Source organism: Leuciscus leuciscus (genome assembly GCF_965113295.1).
Source record: "Leuciscus leuciscus genome assembly, chromosome: 6".
Classification (NCBI taxonomy): domain Eukaryota; kingdom Metazoa; phylum Chordata; class Actinopteri; order Cypriniformes; family Leuciscidae; genus Leuciscus; species Leuciscus leuciscus.
In genome coordinates, this window is record NC_138730.1 from 20,188,704 (window position 1) to 20,207,831 (window position 19,128).

General features: G+C 38.0%; 1 protein-coding gene across 1 annotated transcript in view; it reads right to left on the minus strand.

Annotated features, from left to right (window-relative positions):
* cdc73 (cell division cycle 73, Paf1/RNA polymerase II complex component, homolog) overlaps positions 1-19,128 on the minus strand; it is a 53,082-nt gene that overhangs the window by 13,087 nt on the left and 20,867 nt on the right. The window contains exon 11 of the mRNA XM_082172297.1: positions 968-1,025. Within this exon, the coding sequence (XP_082028423.1) occupies positions 968-1,025 (58 nt within the window). The remainder of the gene's footprint in view (positions 1-967; positions 1,026-19,128) is intronic.

Sequence of the window (19,128 nt, forward strand, 5' to 3'; positions counted from 1 at the left end):
CAGTTGAACTGTTGCTAGATATATGGTGAATATTATACTATTTAGACCCGTGTTTCCTGTTAAATACTGTTTGTGGATATCTGCTCAAACATAGATATGTATAACCATAATGTTTAATATTTTGGAGCGCGATGGCGTTTGAATGTATCATATTTTGGAGCGCGCTGTGGGTTTGAGTATCATATTTTGGAGCGCGATGGCGTTTGAATGTATCATATTTTGGAGCGCGCTGTGGGTTTGAGTATCATATTTTGGAGCGCGCTGTGAGTTTTAATGTATCATATTTTGGAGCGCGATTGCGTTTGAAAGGAAAAATGCACCAAACATTAGGCTTTATGTTTTTACTATTATCTCATTTCATATCATCATAACGAATGGAAACATTTGAAGTAACATATGATAATCAATATATTTTTCTCTAGCGTAGTTGTTCTTGAAATCTTTTGGAAGATTAAATTTATTGTTATTATTATTTTATGCAGCACTGCGTAGCCTATGCCTACAAGGCACAACAAACCTGGTGTTCATTATATATTGTTGGAAACGTGTGTGTGTGTGTGTGTGTGTGTATTCTGTGAATTTTAAAAAGAAATTTTAACCAGAAAAATCTAAAATCTATTCCCAAAATCGTGCAGCCCTATAGTTTCTCTTGATATCAGTATGTTCACAGTTTTTTCTTTTTTTTTTTCTTTCAGGGACCAGATGCAACTGAGTCCTGCTGACTGCAACATTCACATGAGTCTCTGTACATGAACATGGTAAAGTGAAAATCAAACACCTTGGAAATTAAAGGTATGTACAATGTTTTTAGGAATGGCACAAAGGTCTCTGTCTTTGGATCATTGTTTTCAATGTGCTCTTTTGTCATTTGTATTTTTGGATTGTGTTGTGTTGTAAATAAATCCAAACAATCTAAAAGCCATTCTTTTTTAAATCTCTCTTTTAAATTAAAGGAGTTCTTCCATACCTGGTCTGGGAACAGGCTGCATGGCTGGTGTTTGGGCCTTTCTAGCAGATGCTCCTTCCTAAACACACAAAGAGAGAGAAAGAAAATGCACATGAATGCAATGGTAAGTCAGGTTCATTTAAATGATTCTAAAGGCCAAACAGTAACAAAAACATCCTTGAGAATCCGTTTTCATCAGTTTGATCCAAAATATGCACGCTTTATGTATCTCTTCTTGTCATAGTGCAGAAGACTTTAAAAACTTTATAAGCAAAGTCAAAGGGGGTAATTTGGGCTTTCTATCTTGTACTGAATATCAGTTCAGTCTAGGGCTGTAACGATATGCGATATGAAACCGAAATCGCGACACTCATATCACGAACCTGTGTCGCAGTGTGAGAAGGCAGAATCGCAACACACCCCTTCCAACTCCCAGAGTTATCCTTCCCATCCACATTCAATGCTACTACATCTTTAAATTACTATTAGTATTATTTGAAGTTAACATTATAAAATACATTTATTTTTGAGATCTATTAGTCAAAATAGACAGATAAATATATTTAATTCAATACTACTATTTTTCACAGTCATCTTTTAACTTTAAGACCGGGGTAAAGCAAGGAAAAATACAATTTACCTCAACAAGGCGACATAATGAACAGCACTCGTCTCATTCATGGAAGTGGAAAAACAAGTTCTTTGTGACATGCAAGATTTCTTGAATTAAAATTTAAATGCAAAAGAAAAGGCATGAGAGTCGGCTGTTTTTGTCAATTTTAAGTTTTAATTTAAAATGTTTGCGATTTTATTATAAGTTAATGGTTAAATATTTTACCACTTGCTTGAGCAACCTAATATATACATCTATATACAAGTAATGCATTGAATAATACATAGTTTAAAATTTGTTAAAAAGGGAATACATCTATTAAAGAGTGTATGTGTGTACAATAGGGATGGGTACCGAGTAATGAGACCGAATAAGAACGAAACTTTCGGTGCCTGACTTTTTTTACCGCCCCCTATAAAACATCTCGCGGCACGAATGTTCCAATGATAAAACATCTCCAGTTAACCAGCAGAGCATTCATTTTGTTCGTTTGTTAAATAGACGATCTAGCGCTGAAATGTGTTTTTTTAAATCAAGTGATCAAAGTGCTCGTTGCCGCTGCGATCAGTGGCGCTGATCCAGTGTTTTCTTTTTTTGGCTTGCGCACACCGCACTGTCTTCACTCGGACGCGCGCTTCAATACATTGCGGAGACTCTATTCGTTCCGGTGAAATCACGAAATGCGTCTCCCTGCTTGATATACAACCACTGATGAGCATAATAAAAAAAATAAATAAAAAAAACCTGTACGAATGCGGATTAGAACCCAAAACCTCTGACACGCTTGATCAAGTTCAGCTTCCAGTGTCGTGGCGGACATGGAAGTCTAGTATTTTAATGCCAACTGCAAATTAGGCTTGGGCGGTATTACGGTAATATGGTATACCGCGGGATATAAAAATAGCAACGGTATCAGTTTCAATACCGTCATAAAAAAAATTATGCATAAAAATGCGTATGCGCGGTTGTCATCACGTGACAGCGTTGAGGCGAAAGAGAGCGAGAGAGGCGGAAAGATGGCGAGTAGCGCACCGAGTGACCTGGTCTCGAAAAAAAACACATCTTCTGAAGTTTGGCAGTATTTCGGGTTTCGACCGAACGAGAAGGGAGAGGCGATAAATACGGACGAGGCAATTTGCAGATTGTGCAACAAAAAGGTCACTGCGAGAGATGGAAATACTTCGAACCTAAGGTCGCATATACGAAACCACCATCCATTCACTGCTGCGAGGATGGGCCCGAGTTCACTCAGTGCAACAGTTTCAACGCCTCCCGAACCCGATGCAGGACCAACTACATCTAGGTCCACCGCCAGTACGCAGCCGACGATAATGGCGGCCTTCGGGAAAACAACAAAGTACAAAAGGGACAGTGTCCGTTGGAAAACCTGTACTGATGCAGTGACAAAATACTTGGCGAAGGAAATGGTCTCTTTTCACACAGTGGAAAAAAAGTCCTTTAAGGACATGGTAAAGGTCCTAGATGCCCAGTACGAGCTGCCTGGACGGAAACATTTCTCACAAACAGCCGTCCCACATTTATATTGTAAAGTTAGAGACAATGTTCAAGTGCTGCTGTCAGCGGCAGACAGTTATTCCTTAACAACTGACATGTGGTCGTCAGTTAACATGACACCATATATGTCCCTGACTGTCCACACCATTACACCTGACTGGAAACTTGAATCAAAATGCCTCCAAACTACGTATTTTCCTGAGAGTCATACGGCGGACAATCTTGCTGCAGCGCTCAAAGCTGCACTTCAGGAATGGCAACTTGACGAGAAAAAACTTTCAGCCATAACCACTGACAACGCTGCCAACATTTCTGCTGCAATCAGGTCCCTGCATTGGCCGTGGCTTAACTGCTTCGGCCACAATCTAAACTTAATGAAACTATAGTTTGTTTCATTAAATGGTAAACGATGTATCGCTCGCTACCTTTTATTATTGAACAAAAAAAGTTTAAAAATGGTTTGTTTTATTTTTCTCCTGCCGTCGAGTAATATACTCACTGAAAAGGATATGGCTCGAGAACATCGATTCCCGAGCAGACTGTGTGATTACCTACGTTTACACTAGTGCATTTTCATTTATCAAGAGAAAGGAATAATATACATTAACTTTTTTGTTTGTGCATTCATTCGTTTATTTAGGCCTATTTATTCATTCATTCGTTTATTTAGGCCTATTTATTCATTCATTCGTTTATTTAGGCCTATTTATTCATTCATTCGTTTATTTAAGCCTATTCATTTATTCAATCGTTTATTAATCATTCATTAATTTATTCATCCATCCATCCATTGGCAGGACTGCGCAACTCGCTGGGGCTCCAAACTGGCAATGGTGGAGCGCATCCTCGAGCAGGCCCAAGCGATCAGACACGTCCTGTCTGATGACAGAAGGAGCAGCCTGTCCCTGACCTGGCAGGACATGGACGTCTTGAAAGCTGTCCACGAAGCACTGAAACCAGTCGGTGACTTCACTGATATTTTGTCAGGAGAAAATTATGTGACCAGTTCATGTATCCTCCCCATACTCCAGCTCTGCAGGGACAATGTGTTTGGCTGCGTCAGAAAATGACCTCCAGCTAACAAAGTCAATAAAATCTGGAATTCTAACAAAGCTGGAGGCCAAGTATGAATCTCATTCAGTGCGCAAAATAATGCGAAAATGCACATTCCTCGACCCTCGTTACCGTGGAGGATATGAGACGGATGAGGCATTGGCTGAGACAAAGGCTGAATTACAGGCTGAGATCGTGAGTTTAGAGGCAGCAGGTCCAGTGGCCATCAGAGTGGAAGAGGGAGAGGCGCAACCCGAACCCCCACGAAAAAAGATGACTCTGGGAAGTATGCTGCAAAAAAAAGCCGACGCAATGGCAGGTCCCGTCGGTATCGGCACCGTAGAGGACCGAGTCAGAGCTGAAATAACAGCCTACTGTTTGGAGCCAGTTACACAAGGAGACGCGGACCCACTTCTCTGGTGGAAAAATGCTGCCGAGCGTTTTCCCCAGATGTCGCGAGTGGCACGGAAGTACCTGTGCGTCTGTGCCACAAGCACACCCTCGGAGCGCGTTTTCAGCACTGCAGGTAAAGTTGTCGGTCCACAACGTGCCCTGTTAAAGCCGGACAAAGTTAACATGCTGGTTTTTCTAGCGAAAAATTGAGACGACTAGATTTGATGCCACTTGCCATTCGTTCGTTTTCGCACTGTGTTTATTTCTATTTATTTAATTGATTCAGGTAGCCTATTTTTATTTGGTTTTCGTTTAAAAAAAACATTGGAAAGAAGACTGGAAAGAATAAGTTTTTATTTAGGACTATTTCCTTGCAATAATTTTATAATATGAATATTTATGTTAATTTAACTCCGTTGAGTGTTGTGGGATTATTTGCACCTTTTTTTTTATAAGCTGCTCTTTGTTTTTAAAAGTTGTTCGGGCGGTGTGATTTCATTTAATTGATTTGTGTGCGCACTGCACCTTTGCACCTCGCGTCTTTGCGCGAAAACTGTTCTGGATGTTTATGTTAATTTAATTCTGTTTGACTATTGTATTTGCAATTTTTATAAGCTGCTATTTGTTGCTAATAAATTTTTTTATTGTTGTGCATGTTGTTTTGTTATTGTTTCAGTATTAGCGTTTGGTATTAAGTTTCTGAACGATTTAGGCACAAGCCAACCGTTTGGTGACGCTGTCTGAGCCTTACGTCATAATTTTTAATTATTCTCGGTAATACCGTATACCGAGGTAAAATAGGGAGGAGGTTTGACGGTATCAAAATTTGGATACCGCCCAAGCCTACTGCAAATCTTGCATATCAAGTATTAAGTATATCAAGTATATTTATATGAGGCTATACTGTGTGTGTTAAATATTTCTGCTCAGTGTCAGATATTTCTCTGTTTTAAAGTACAAGTCATAATATGAGAAGACAAAATTTTGATCTTAACTTAAGTGTTTTAGGCTACATCAGTAGCTTATTAAACGGCGCAATTTTTTCATTTAATCAGAAATCAGAAAATCTTTAAAGATTTAAATTAATATTGTGTCCAGTTTGGACACACACGCGCGCACACACAGGTATTATTTTTTTTATAAAGTGTGTGTGCTTTCGTTTTCTTAAGTATCGGTTCAAGAACCGTTTAAGCACCGGAACCGTTTAAAAAATACAGAGTAGGTACAGGTATCGGATAAAACCCAACCAATACCCAATCCTAGTGTACAAAGAGAATCGCAATGCTGACAAAACTTTTTTTCTTTTATAAAATTTGCTGATAACTTCTGAATTTGAGATAAAAATATTTAGTATGTGTTTATGGTACAGCCGTGGATCAGTTACACACTGCAAACACTGCACGTGAAAGCACTATAGTGCGTGCTGCTCCTGCACCGCATACGCACTTCACACAGAGTAGCCTATGTGTGAAACAGGCGTTAACCTCTGCTTTCTCAACTTACACATCACACTCCACTGTTGTGGCCATGTGGCCATTTCAGTAGATATCCTCACTAACATTGTTGTGGAAACACAATAACCATGGAAACTAAAATATGGTAGTATCATGCTACAGCGCACATTCTATCAGCTGCAGTTCTGGCGTCTCAGTCCCAATACTGTAAAACTCGACGAGTCGACGTACATTCACATCACATGTTAATGCAGCGGTACAGTTTCACTCACAGGACACTGCACTTATTTGCAATCACACAAGTTCATTATTTGCTTGTGCTTTAAAGCTTTGCCGGGGTAAACATTTCATTGGCATTCTGTTCTGACATGATGCACTTTTTCTAAACACTTACGCCCAAAGCGCGCACGCACTGTCAAACAGCGCCAAACTGGGTTTTTGTTGGGTCAGACCCATCTTCTAGCAATGGAAAAATATGCACAAAACAAGCAACTTCGAATTTTGGCTGTTTTCATGAATACAAAAGTTGGGTGACCCTCCCCCTAGACTAAAAAAAGTTTATTCCCCTCAACAAAGAATAAAAAGACATGACCCTCCCCTATTTTCCTCCAGTGGTCCATTCCATAAATACCGAACGGTCCCTTATGAACCTTGATCTGAAGGAGAACACAAGACATCATCTTAGGTCAGAATTTGCCGAAAAAAATTTGCAAACATTTTTCTTTTCTAATTTATCATCAGATGGACAGATCATTTCTCAGGGGAGGCAGGGCTTATCCTAGGGGAGGCACTGCCTCCCCCAGCCTCCCTCTAGACACGCCCCTGCTCACAGACCTGAGAAATATATCTATAGAAAGCTTGAAATGTCTACTTTTAAACAGAAAAATTTTAAACGAAAGAAAACAGACTGCTCTCTGCTTATGTAATCCGTACAAAATGTGCATTTCTCTCTCGCTTGTTCACTACTGCGATGATCGCGAGTCAGCATCGTCAACTTCATCTTTGCAGCCGACACGGACACAGAAAACACTTGTTTATTAATAAACAATTAAAATGTCTCCTTGCTATTTTTGACATTCATAATCATTACTTTTGCCGGTTCTTTGTGACTGCTTTTAGGTGCTTTATTGGCAGCGCCACCCTTACATGTTACATGAACGCATCACCACCGAATCAGCATATGCGCCCATTTTCGGTTGTTGAAAACGAGGGGTTCAAGTATTGACTTAGTGTGCTCAAGCCCCGTTATGCATTACCAAGCCGGGCGCATTTCTCTCAAAATGTGCTACCAAAACTTCTAGAGAAAACAAAGGCTAAGGTGGAGGAAGGGTTGAGTACTAGGAGTTTAGTTTTAGGTCTTCAAATCAGCCTGAAGAACCCGATTAGCTGGAAACTCCCTGGGCCGGTTACATAAACTGTCTTCAAAGTTAAACATTTTTCTTCTTTAAACTGTTTATATCTTTTTAAAATCAGTTACATAAATGTAGATTGACTTAATCTGAACCGTTCGTGGGTCCAGAGAGAGATAGATAGAGATATATATATATATATATATATATATATACACTCACCTAAAGGATTATTAGGAACACGATACTAATACTGTGTTTGACCCCCTTTCGCCTTCAGAACTGCCTTAATTGTACGTGGCATTGATTCAACAAAGGTGCTGAAAGCATTCTTTAGAAATGTTGGCCCATTTTGATAGGATAGCATCTTGCAGTTGATGGAGATTTGTGGGATGCACATCCAGGGCACGAAGCTCCCGTTCCACCACATCCCAAAGATGCTCTATTGGGTTGAGATCTGGTGACTGTGGGGGCCATTTTAGTACAGTGAACTCATTGTCATGTTCAAGAAACCAATTTGAAATGATTCAAGCTTTGTGACATGGTGCATTATCCTGCTGGAAGTAGCCATCAGAGGATGGGTACATGGTGGTCATAAAGGGATGGACATGGTCAGAAACAATGCTCAGGTAGGCCGTGGCATTTAAACGATGCCCAATTGGCACTAAGGGGCCTAAAGTGTGCCAAGAAAACATCCCCCACACCATTACACAACCACCACCAGCCTGCACAATGGTAACAGGGCATGATGGATCCATGTTCTCATTCTGTTTACGCCAAATTCTGACTCTACCATCTGAATGTCTCAACAGATATCGAGACTCATCAGACCAGGCAACATTTTTCCAGTCTTCAACTGTCCAATTTTGGCGAGCTCGTGTAAATTGTAGCCTCTTTTTCCTATTTGTAGTGGAGATGAGTGGTACCCGGTGGGGTCTTCTGCTGTTGTAGCCCATCCGCCTCAAGGTTGTGCGTGTTGTGGCTTCACAAATGCTTTGCTGCATACCTCGGTTGTAACGAGTGGTTATTTCAGTCAAAGTTGCTCTTCTATCAGCTTGAATCAGTCGGCCCATTCTCCTCTGACCTCTAGCATCAACAAGGCATTTTCGCCCACAGGACTGCCGCATACTGGATGTTTTTCCCTTTTCACACCATTCTTTGTAAACCCTAGAAATGGTTGTGCGTGAAAATCCCAGTAACTGAGCAGATTGTGAAATACTCAGACCGGCCCGTCTGGCACCAACAACCATGCCACGCTCAAAATTGCTTAAATCACCTTTCTTTCCCATTCTGACATTCAGTTTGGAGTTCAGGAGATTGTCTTGACCAGGACCACACCCCTAAATGCATTGAAGCAACTGCCATGTGATTGTGTGATTAGATAATTGCATTAATGAGAAATTGAACAGGTGTTCCTAATAATCCTTTAGGTGAGTGTATATATATATATATATATGTATATATGAACTAAATGAATAATCTTACAACAAAAATTAACCATCACTTAACAAACTGGGCCGGGTTTCCCGATAACGATGTATCTTAGCTCTTAAGAGCGCTTTCTACGTGCAAGGTTACGAACGCTCGCAGCAATTCCACGAGCGTTTCCCAAAAGTGCACTTAACATGAACGCGCGAGAACGCGTTTTACGTGCTACTTAAGAGTCGCTGTCCATTCGCGAAGTGCTGAAATACAACCTTATATGGAATCGTATTCTGAACGTTTAGCCTTAATTATTAGGTTTAACCTAATAATCATCATCTGTGGATTAGCAATCAAGACAAGTCTAAAGTCTACATTCAGGCAGAGATAGCCTACTGACAAAATGTATGAACAAAAAGACAAACAAGAAAAGATACCTTTCAAAAAAGATTAAATTAATGTAGGCCTAATTTTAGAGGCGAAACAAAGATGTTATTTTTAACAGATTTAAAGGACACCATACAAATAAGGAAAAACAAAACATCTGGGTGGACATTGCAAACTAACTGCAACCCGGGGTGTTCAAAGATCAAGGAAGGAGGTCCGCAAGAAATGCCCAATACATGGCTGGTTTTCGTGCACGTCAGCAAGTCATTGACCGATTTTTTTATTTATTATTCATCCATATTTTGCCCAGTCTTTGAAGTATATTTCCCACATTGCTTCGTTCTTTTATGATTTTATTTTGTTCATTAATTTAATTTAGATGTGTATTTTTTCTTCCCTTTTTTATTATTTAATTTATACATTCATTAAAAAAAGTACAATAAAGTGTACAATAAAAAAGTACAATCAAAACCTTATATTTGTACTCACTTTGCAGTGTAATCTGTTAAATCTAGATAAAAGTGTAATCTGCCGGTTGTCCTGCAGGTGTCCTCATAAATCTGTCTTCTTACGATGCACTTGGGGATGTACGATTACTCCAGAGCACTCGTAGTTCTACGAAGATTTTCAAGTGCTACTTAAGCTACGATGCTTTTGGGAAACAGACCGTAATATTAAGATCAGTCGTACGATCGTTTTTACGATCAACTTAGGCTTACGATGCTTTTGGGAAACGCAGCCCTGGACTATGACGCTATTTTCTTCTAGATCTGCTGTACAGCAGAAACAAACTTTGTTGCATTATTTTCCTGTTATCACTATAAAGCTGCTTTAAAAAAAAAAATCAGTATTTAAAAAGCGCATAGAAGGTGACTTGACTTTAAAAAATATTTTAAAAAAGTTTTAATTCAGTGAGCTTTACGATTCAAGAAGGGTATTTAAAATGCCCCTATTGTGCTATTTTAAAGTTTCCTAATGTAACACTAGTGTAATATTTATGAAGGCTATATCCTTAACACCAAGCATATCTGCAGACTCTGTTGATTTTCTCCTTGATTCTTTTAACTCAAAAGTTAAAAATGTAATTGATGATATTGCTCCTGTTAAAGTCAGGAAGAAGAGTGGCAGACAAAAAGCACCTTGGAGAAACTCAACAGCAGTGCAAAATATGAAAAGACAATGCAGAAAAGCAGAGCACATGTGGCGGAAGACAAAACTTGTAGTCCATTATAACATCTACAAAGACAGCCTGCATGCTTTCAATATGGAACTAGGCAAAGCTAGACAGACTTTCTTCTCAAATATTATAAACAGCAATTTAAACAACACACACACTCTTTTTGCTACTGTAGAGACTGACAAACCCCCCAAGCCAGATTCCCAGTGAAATGCTCTCAGACAACAAGTGCAGTGAGTTTGCTTCATTCTTCGCTGAGAAAATCAATAATATCAGAAAGGTGATCAGCACATCCTTGAGTTGCGCTGGGGTCAGACAGATCAGACCGCCTGAGAAAGTAGTTACTATGTCTGATTTCAAAGAAGTTGATGGCAAAATTTTGGAAGAAACCGTACAACACCTTAAAACATCAACATGCACTCTTGACACACTTCCCACATCTTTTTTCAAAAGTGTGCTAAACAGTTTAGAAGCAGATCTTCTAGAAGTGGTAAATGCCTCACTTCTTTTCTGGGAGTTTTCCAAACTCCCTGAAAACTGCAGTTGTCAAGCCCCTCCTGAAAAAGAGCAATCTGGATAAGACCATATTAGGCAACTATAGACCGATCTCAAATCTTCCTTTCATAGGCAAGATCATTGAAAAAGTTGTCTTCAATCAGCTGAACAAATTCTTAAGCTCGAATGGATACTTTGACTATTTTCAATCTGGTTTCCGACCACATCGCAGCACAGAGACAGCGCTCATAAAGATAATAAACTATTTCCTTAAATACTGATTCAGGAAAATTATCAGTGCTGGTCAGAGATGGGGACTCGAGTTTGAGACTCGGACTCGAGTGCGACTTAAGTCGCACACAGCGTGACTTCAGACGAGCTCGCTGTTATTCCCCTCCCTCCGTTACTACGTAACTGCGGCGCGCGGCCACACATGAGAGGACAACAAACATTTCGACTGCACCGGCCGCTGTGCCATTCATCGTAAGCTTTGGGTTTAAAAACTTCAACAGAGCTGCCAACTGTCACGCATTCACCGTGAGACTCACGCGATTGACACTTTTCACACGCTCTCACGACACACATCCATTTTCTCACGCACAGAAAAATCGCGAAGCAAAGAGGACACGGAGACCGACAGACTAGACAGAGCAGGTACTTATGATATAAAAAATAAAAAAATCTCAGCTCTCAAATTCTGTCAATTCTATAACGAAATTCAAACAATTTATACCGTTTTGGCGCTTGTAAATGTGACGTGACAGATCCATAGACAGTATAAACAGATCCCTAACGGCACGTGAACCGACCCTTTCTATTAGCTAATAGTAAATAAACACGACGCTGTTGAAAGATACAGTACAACTTACCGAAATGTATATTCCTCATACATGATATCGATCAATCAGTGTTTTTCATCCACGGAAAGGGGTCAATAAAAGTATATTTTTATAATAGTATATTTCACATCATTTGGTTCGCTGCAATAGTGTTTTGCATTTAGCTACAATGTGATGTTTTGCAGTTTTGCACTAAATAGGAGTATGTCAATTTTAGTACTGTAAGTGTAAGGTATAACATTTTTATATATTTGGTCTTATAGCCCCACAGAGCCAGCACAATAGGAGCCAAGGCCTTTCATTATAATTCAGCGACAGACAAGGGAGTCCTTTTTCTTCAGAAACTCAATTTTTGGTCTGTACTGTATGTTCATGCTACAAGGCAAAATACAGATATTAACTTAAAAGTAAAGCATTCTTTGTGTTTTTGTCATGTTGCAATAGCCTGTTTACATTGAGTATATACCAAAATCAAAGCTGATACTGTAATAAATAAAGGAGTCATAATAACATATTACATGCTTTGAATTCCTTATAGCTATGCAGTGTTCTAGGTAGCCTGGATGGGTCGCTGTACGTGATGCAACACTTATTATAACCACAATAGACTTGAGACTTGACTTGGACTCTAGCTCAAAGACTTGAGACTTGACTTGGACTCTAGCTCAGAGACTTGAGACTTGACTTGGACTCTAGCTCAGAGACTTGAGACTTGACTTGGACTCTAGCTCAGAGCAGGGCCGGCCCTGACCAATTTGCTGCCCTAGGCAAGATTTTACCTGGCGCCCCATGCATCACAGCCCATTTCACCCCGTCATTGTGTTCATGATTTAGCATATATATATATATATATATATATATATATATATATATATATATATATATATATATATATATATATATAGGCCTATATACACACATTACAGCCTAAACACAAATACCAAGAGCATTACATAGCATTCAAGTCAAGTCCCCATTATCTTTTATAGCACGATTTACAATAAAGATTTAATGTGAACTTTGCTATTTTGAATAAACCTGTAAATAAATATCATTACTATGCCATAAAATGTACAGGCCAAAAGTTTGGAAACATTACTATTTCTAATGTTTTTGAAAGAAATTTCTTCTGCTCATCAAGCCTGCATTTATTTGATCAAAAATACAGAAAAAAAAATTATATTGTGATATATTATTACAATTTAAAATAATTGGTTTTCAATTTATTATACTTTAAATTATCATTTATTTCTGTGATGCAAAGCTGAATTTTCAGGATCATTACTCCAGTCTTCAGTGTCACATGTGACATCCGGTCTATCACATGATCCTTTAGAAATCATTCTAATATGATGATTCATTATCAAAGTTGGAAACAGTTCTGCTGCTTAATATTTTTTCATAACCTGTGATACTTTTTTAGGATACTTTGATAAATAAATAGAATATTTTTTTATTTTTTTTATGTTTTAAAAATAGAAATCTTTTGTAACAACAATATACACTACTGGTCAGTAATTTGGGGTCAGTTTTTTTTTTTTTTTTTTTTTGGGTTGAAATAAATCAATACTTTTATTCAGCAAGGATGTGTTAAATTGATAAAAAGTGATCGTAAAGATGATTTATATAATTAGAAAATATTTTTATTTTATTTTAAATAAATGCAGTTCTTTTTAACATTTTATTCATCAAATATATTAGGCAGCAGAACTGTTTCCAACACTCATAATAAATCAGAATATTAAAATGATTTCTAAAGGATCATGTGATAGACTGGATGTCACATGTGACACTGAAGACTGGAGTAATGATGCTGAAAATTCAGCTTTGCATCACAGAAATAAATGATAATTTAAAGTATAATAAATTGAAAACCAATTATTTTAAATTGTAATAATATATCACAATATTTATTATTTTTTCTGTATTTTTGATCAAATAAATGCAGGCTTGATGAGCAGAAGAAACTTTTTTCAAAAACATTAAAAATAGTAATGTTTCCAAACTTTTGGCCTGTACTGTATCCCCACAACTGCACAACTGTAGAGTAAAACATTAATAAAAAAAAGTGATAATAAAAAATGCGTCTTAAAACTGACATGATTGTTACAAAACCACACAGTCTGGGGACTCTGGAGAACTCAGAACAACTGCTAACATTAAGTTTAAGGTAAAAATAACTGCCATGAAATTATAGTATCTTACTCCTATGCCATAAATTGTTCATTCACTACATCACTTTACCTCTGTCTTTATCCCCGTTTATCCTCTTCTCTTCTTTTTGGCACTGTATCTATCGCAGACTATGCTCATTTATAATGTGTCATGTAAATTCGGCCTTCCGTCACAATCAGGAAACTTTCACCGCGTCTAGAACTGGCGCGAGCTGCCAGGCCCGTTTCTACGAGCTGTGTGTTAACAAAAGCAGTGCTGTCTGTCTACATTGGATGCGGCGTCGCGCACGCTACACAACAAATTACCAACAACTGATCGCGCGCGCGCTCTGTTTCTGACGCACTTCAAGCACTCGATGGGCGGGGGACGATTGGTGAGCCGGATTTTTTTTTTGTTTTTTTTTTGTAGTATTTCGAATTAATGGTTTTAAAATAGTATTATATATAAAAAAAAAAATAATAATTTTTTTTTTTTAAATTCACTCGTTCACTCATTCTGGCGCCCCTATGGATGAGTGGCGCCCCTAGCATTTGCCTATACCGCGGGCCAGCCCTGGCTCAGAGACTTGAGACTTGACTTGGACTCTAGCTCAGAGACTTGAGACTTGACTTGGACTCTAGCTCAGAGACTTGAGACTTGACTTGGACTCTAGCTCAGAGACTTGTGAGCATCTCTGGTGCTGGTACTACTCGACCTCAGTGCTGCATTTGACACTGTCGATCATAACATACTTCTTGACAGGCTGGAAAACTGGGTGGGGCTTTCTGGGATAGTCCTAAAATGGTTCAGGTCATACTTAGATGGGAGAGGTTATTATGTGAGTATAGGAGACCATAAGTCTGAGTGGACATCCATGACATGCGGAGTCCCTCAAGGCTCAATTCTTCCACCACTCCTGTTCAACCTGTATATGCTCCCATTTTATTTTATTTTTCTAAACTGTTTTAATTATTCTTATTTCTTTTAATTATTTTTAATTTCTTCTATGTAAAGCACTTTGAATTGCCATTGTGTATGAAATGTGCTATATAAATGAACTTGCCTTGCCTAATGTTGTATTACAGCGCGCGTCGGAAACAAAAACACCCATTGCCAAAACAACAACTGTCCTGAGGCTTCCTACAGATTTGAGGTTCAAGTTTTCCCTGGTGTCTGCATGCGCTATTAATAAGTGGGCGGCCAATATGCTGATGTTTCGTCTTGCATCACAACGAAACGGCTTATGACTCGTTTGAAAAACGATTCATTTAATTGACTCACTCAACTCTTAATTTTGAAAGACAATAACTTTATATACGGTGCACTTTCAGATTTAAAACTTTGCAAGATGTTTTCATTCACTTAGAGCTATGTTACACACTACATGAAAGGTCATTTTCAAAAATCCATAATAGGGGCCCTTTAATAGAGTTTCAAAGAAGGTGAAGTGAGAAGTTTGAACAAAGAAATGAGGGATTAAAACGGTGCAAATAGAAATTCATATTTATAATGTATACAGTAATTATAATGAAGACAAAAGAAAAGAATAATTAGAGCCATAACCAGACCAAAGAAGTGTGAATGTGTGCAGAGCAGGGAAGACTGAAACTGAATGGGGCAGTTTGCACCACAAAACAAAGACAATGCACTGGATGGATGCTTAGAAAATGACAAACATCAGTTAGCATTTTAAAGTCTTCACAAAATAAAAATCACCTGACATGATCTTGAAAAACTCAGTTTTAGACATCTTCAGATTTTAAATATAACATTGCATTTTTAGTTTAAAACAATACCAACTTCAATTTTATTTAATAAAAAAAAAATCTAATAACATAAAACTTTAAAGCTATTTATAAAAAAAAAATCATTATGACAATAATTAATTGTGACTTTAAAATAAACTGCAAAGTGTCTGCTTTCAAATAAAACCATACTTATGCTTTACACGCAAAGGCTTCATGAACTGTCCGTTTTAGTTTGGGTTTGCCATTTCCTTGGAAGCAATGCGGTTTCTAACCAAACAAAGTAATTATAAACCAGCAATTATAATCAGAAGGGAGGGTGCTCATGCATGTCATGTGGAGAAAGAAAGGTGCGTCTGTGGTTGAAGATGTCAGCAGAGCCATGCGATGGCTCATTTTCACCTCCCTTCCCCCAGCTTTTCTCCAAATGATCAGAATAGCAGAGCAGCACAGCACAAAACAGAGCCGCACACAGCATCATCGCTGTACAGGCAAGCGGTATCGAAGTCCGTGAGGAATAGGGGGTGGATGCCTGAGCAACATGAGAATATTCGAAAGCACTGCATCCCATCATGTCTCAGTCAGCGTTCGACAAGAGAGACGCAGTTAATGGTCTTAGGAATTGAACTTACGAATGGGATAACACCTAAAGCCACGGCCAATCGCTGACCTCCTAAATCGCACATCATTTGTGAAATCTACAGGAAGACGAGCAGCAAATTGAAGAGAAAAGAAGCAAAGGAGTGGCAACTACAGGAGGAGGAAGAGATTGGAATGCAGCAGCTGTTAAAATGTACGGGAATGCTAAAGCAGACAAAGAACATTTCTCACAACTGTCAGATATCTTCTGATGCTGGTGCTGATGGGATTCATTCTTTCAAGCAATCCTGGTTTAAGAGAAGTAAGTCAAACTAAGATGCCACATTGATATCTGTGTGTGTGATTATTTATTTATCTGGATGTAAACAAGAATTTACTCTGAATGCTTTTTCATGTTTAGCCAGAAATTAGTCTCTGACTCACAATTAGCTAGTGACAAGGGAAAGAGAAGGGAAAAGAAACACCTCAGCCACCTGTGGCCGTATTTACAGCTGTTATTAAACCTGACAATTGCACCAACAAACTTTTTTTTGTATGTGAATGCTGTTTTATGTGAATATATGACACCATATAGCATGAAAAAGACCGATATAACAAATCAAAGGTTTATTAGTTAACTGTGGAGGCACTGAGCTGTATAATGTCTGTTGCATAATCCAAGATTATAATCTAATATTCCTGCTGCGCGGCTGTGTGCGTTTTAATGTTAATAACATAAATAAAAATAAAAACTCACTCACTACTTTCGACTAAATAACTTCTGTAACTTTCATAAGGATTAATATGTATAGGGCCCTATGATTTCCGCGATGTGAAAAACGGAGACGGAATCCAGTCATAGAAATGGAATTTACTGTATAATGCGGAATGTCACAGAATTTGTCGAAGTTTTGATGAATAAATAAAAAGTAGGTCATTACACTTAAATCAAATCGCTCACATCCCCTGCACAGCCTGGAACATACGATTTATATCCATGATCTGCCATTTTCCCTATTGTCCTTGCTTGCTTCTTCACAGTACCTGCAGAACTTCTGATGTGCAGGTCCACGTTACTGCCTGGCCGAGAACATGGGCTGGTATATGCACATTTTGTGGGTGTAAATATTATTGATCCTGACAGCAACGTTTTTCCATGCACGAGATTAACATATAAAAGGAGAAAACAATGGTGTTTGAGGCTCACGTTATGTTCATGTTCAGGTATCAGTTCCATGTACAGAACTCTAAATATTCAGCTAGGCCCATGTCTAGGAAAATACAGTTGTCCATTCTATTGCACCTTTAACAAAGTAATTGTGACAAATATATTATTGTTGTACAGTAGAATTTAGCCATGTCTCAATGTAATAACATATGTATTTAATTTATATAGTGAAGAATATGCAGTGTTATGTTATATTTGTTTACTTTATTTCTGTACCTTTACCCACCTAAATGGCACTGTTTAAAAAGCACTTTGTTCTGTTGAAATAAAAAAATAAAAACATTTCAAATAATATTTAACTTTCTTATATTATTTAGGTTGCCATTATTTACTAATATTTATTTCAACGTTTTACAGGCTGTAGTGTGTCGTCTCACTGACGGACGTGCTAAAAACACGCACGTAATGTCTGATACAAAAGGGAATGGAAGCTTGAGCAGTATTTATTATTATTTTTATATTTCAAAATGTAATTAAGTAAGGTGTGATAGAGACCCTTGCGGTCACAAGGAGAATCATACCAGGCATCCGCTTAAAGGTCGTTCCAAAAGAACATTAATTCATTCATTAATTATGAATTAAACACTTTAAAGGCAAGGAAGTGCAAAAGGTTCATACAACAGTGGATAAGAGCAAAAATAAAAACAAAGGTTACAAAAACAGTGTAAAAACTAGCACTGTGTTGAGGTACTAAAACTAGCACCAACTTCTCTCACGAACTGTTGGAGACAGCAGCATTAACAACCTTTGCATTAAGCTCCAAACTCCTCTGTTCCCCCGAGCCTCACTTCTAAACACTTAGGCTATGTCTAAGTTAATCCGGATATCTTTGAAAACGGCACATAACAGGCACAATACCGCTATAAACATGAATATCTATTAGTACAATATGCGTCACATGACTTAACTTCATTCATTGTTTTTAAATACCTCTGTTTTGACAGTCCACACAACAACGCGAAAAGGGCGTTTTCAAATTTATCCACTTTGGAGAGCGTTTTCAAAAAGGTTTGTTTTTATTTAATAAAAACGCTGTCTCAGTGTGGACGGAAGGCCAAAATGGAGAGAAAAAGATGCGTTTTCAAACGAAAACGTATTAGTGTGGACATGGCATTAAATGCATAATTTTCCCGCCTTTAGTTAATTGGAACATACCATTTTCTGTAAAACTAACTCTTGTCTTTCTATACATTTCAGCTAGTTCCCTCAATGAAAGTTAAGACAGTAAAAAAAAAAAAAAAAGCAATAAATACAACATACAGGCAAGAAAAACAAATAGTCATTTGCACAACTGATATTTCCTAAATAGTTCAAATGAGCAACACTGGCTCTCCATCACATAAGATATATATATATATACACACACACACACAAACACACCATATTGTGTGTATACAGTAGTCAACATTTGAAGTGGATCAAAAAAGTTCAAAGTTGTCCTAAGACAAGAACAGGTGAAATGCATGTATAACTTTGATGAAAGGTTTTGATCCACTTCAAATATTGACTACTGTATGCATGTATATATATATATATGTGCACACACAAACTCCATGTGAAAATGGTCCATGTGACAATTTTTAATATAGCCGTGAAGGTCATGAGGGCCCAAGCACCAATGGTTTATGCGGACAATTACGTGATACAACTGAAATGTAACTTTGCAAACTTTGACTCGCATACAGCCGTTACCGGAAGTCAGTGATTATAGTTTATAGTTATAAATATGGATTTTTCCTTACAAAAACACATCGCTTCAGAAGGCCTTTATTAACCCCC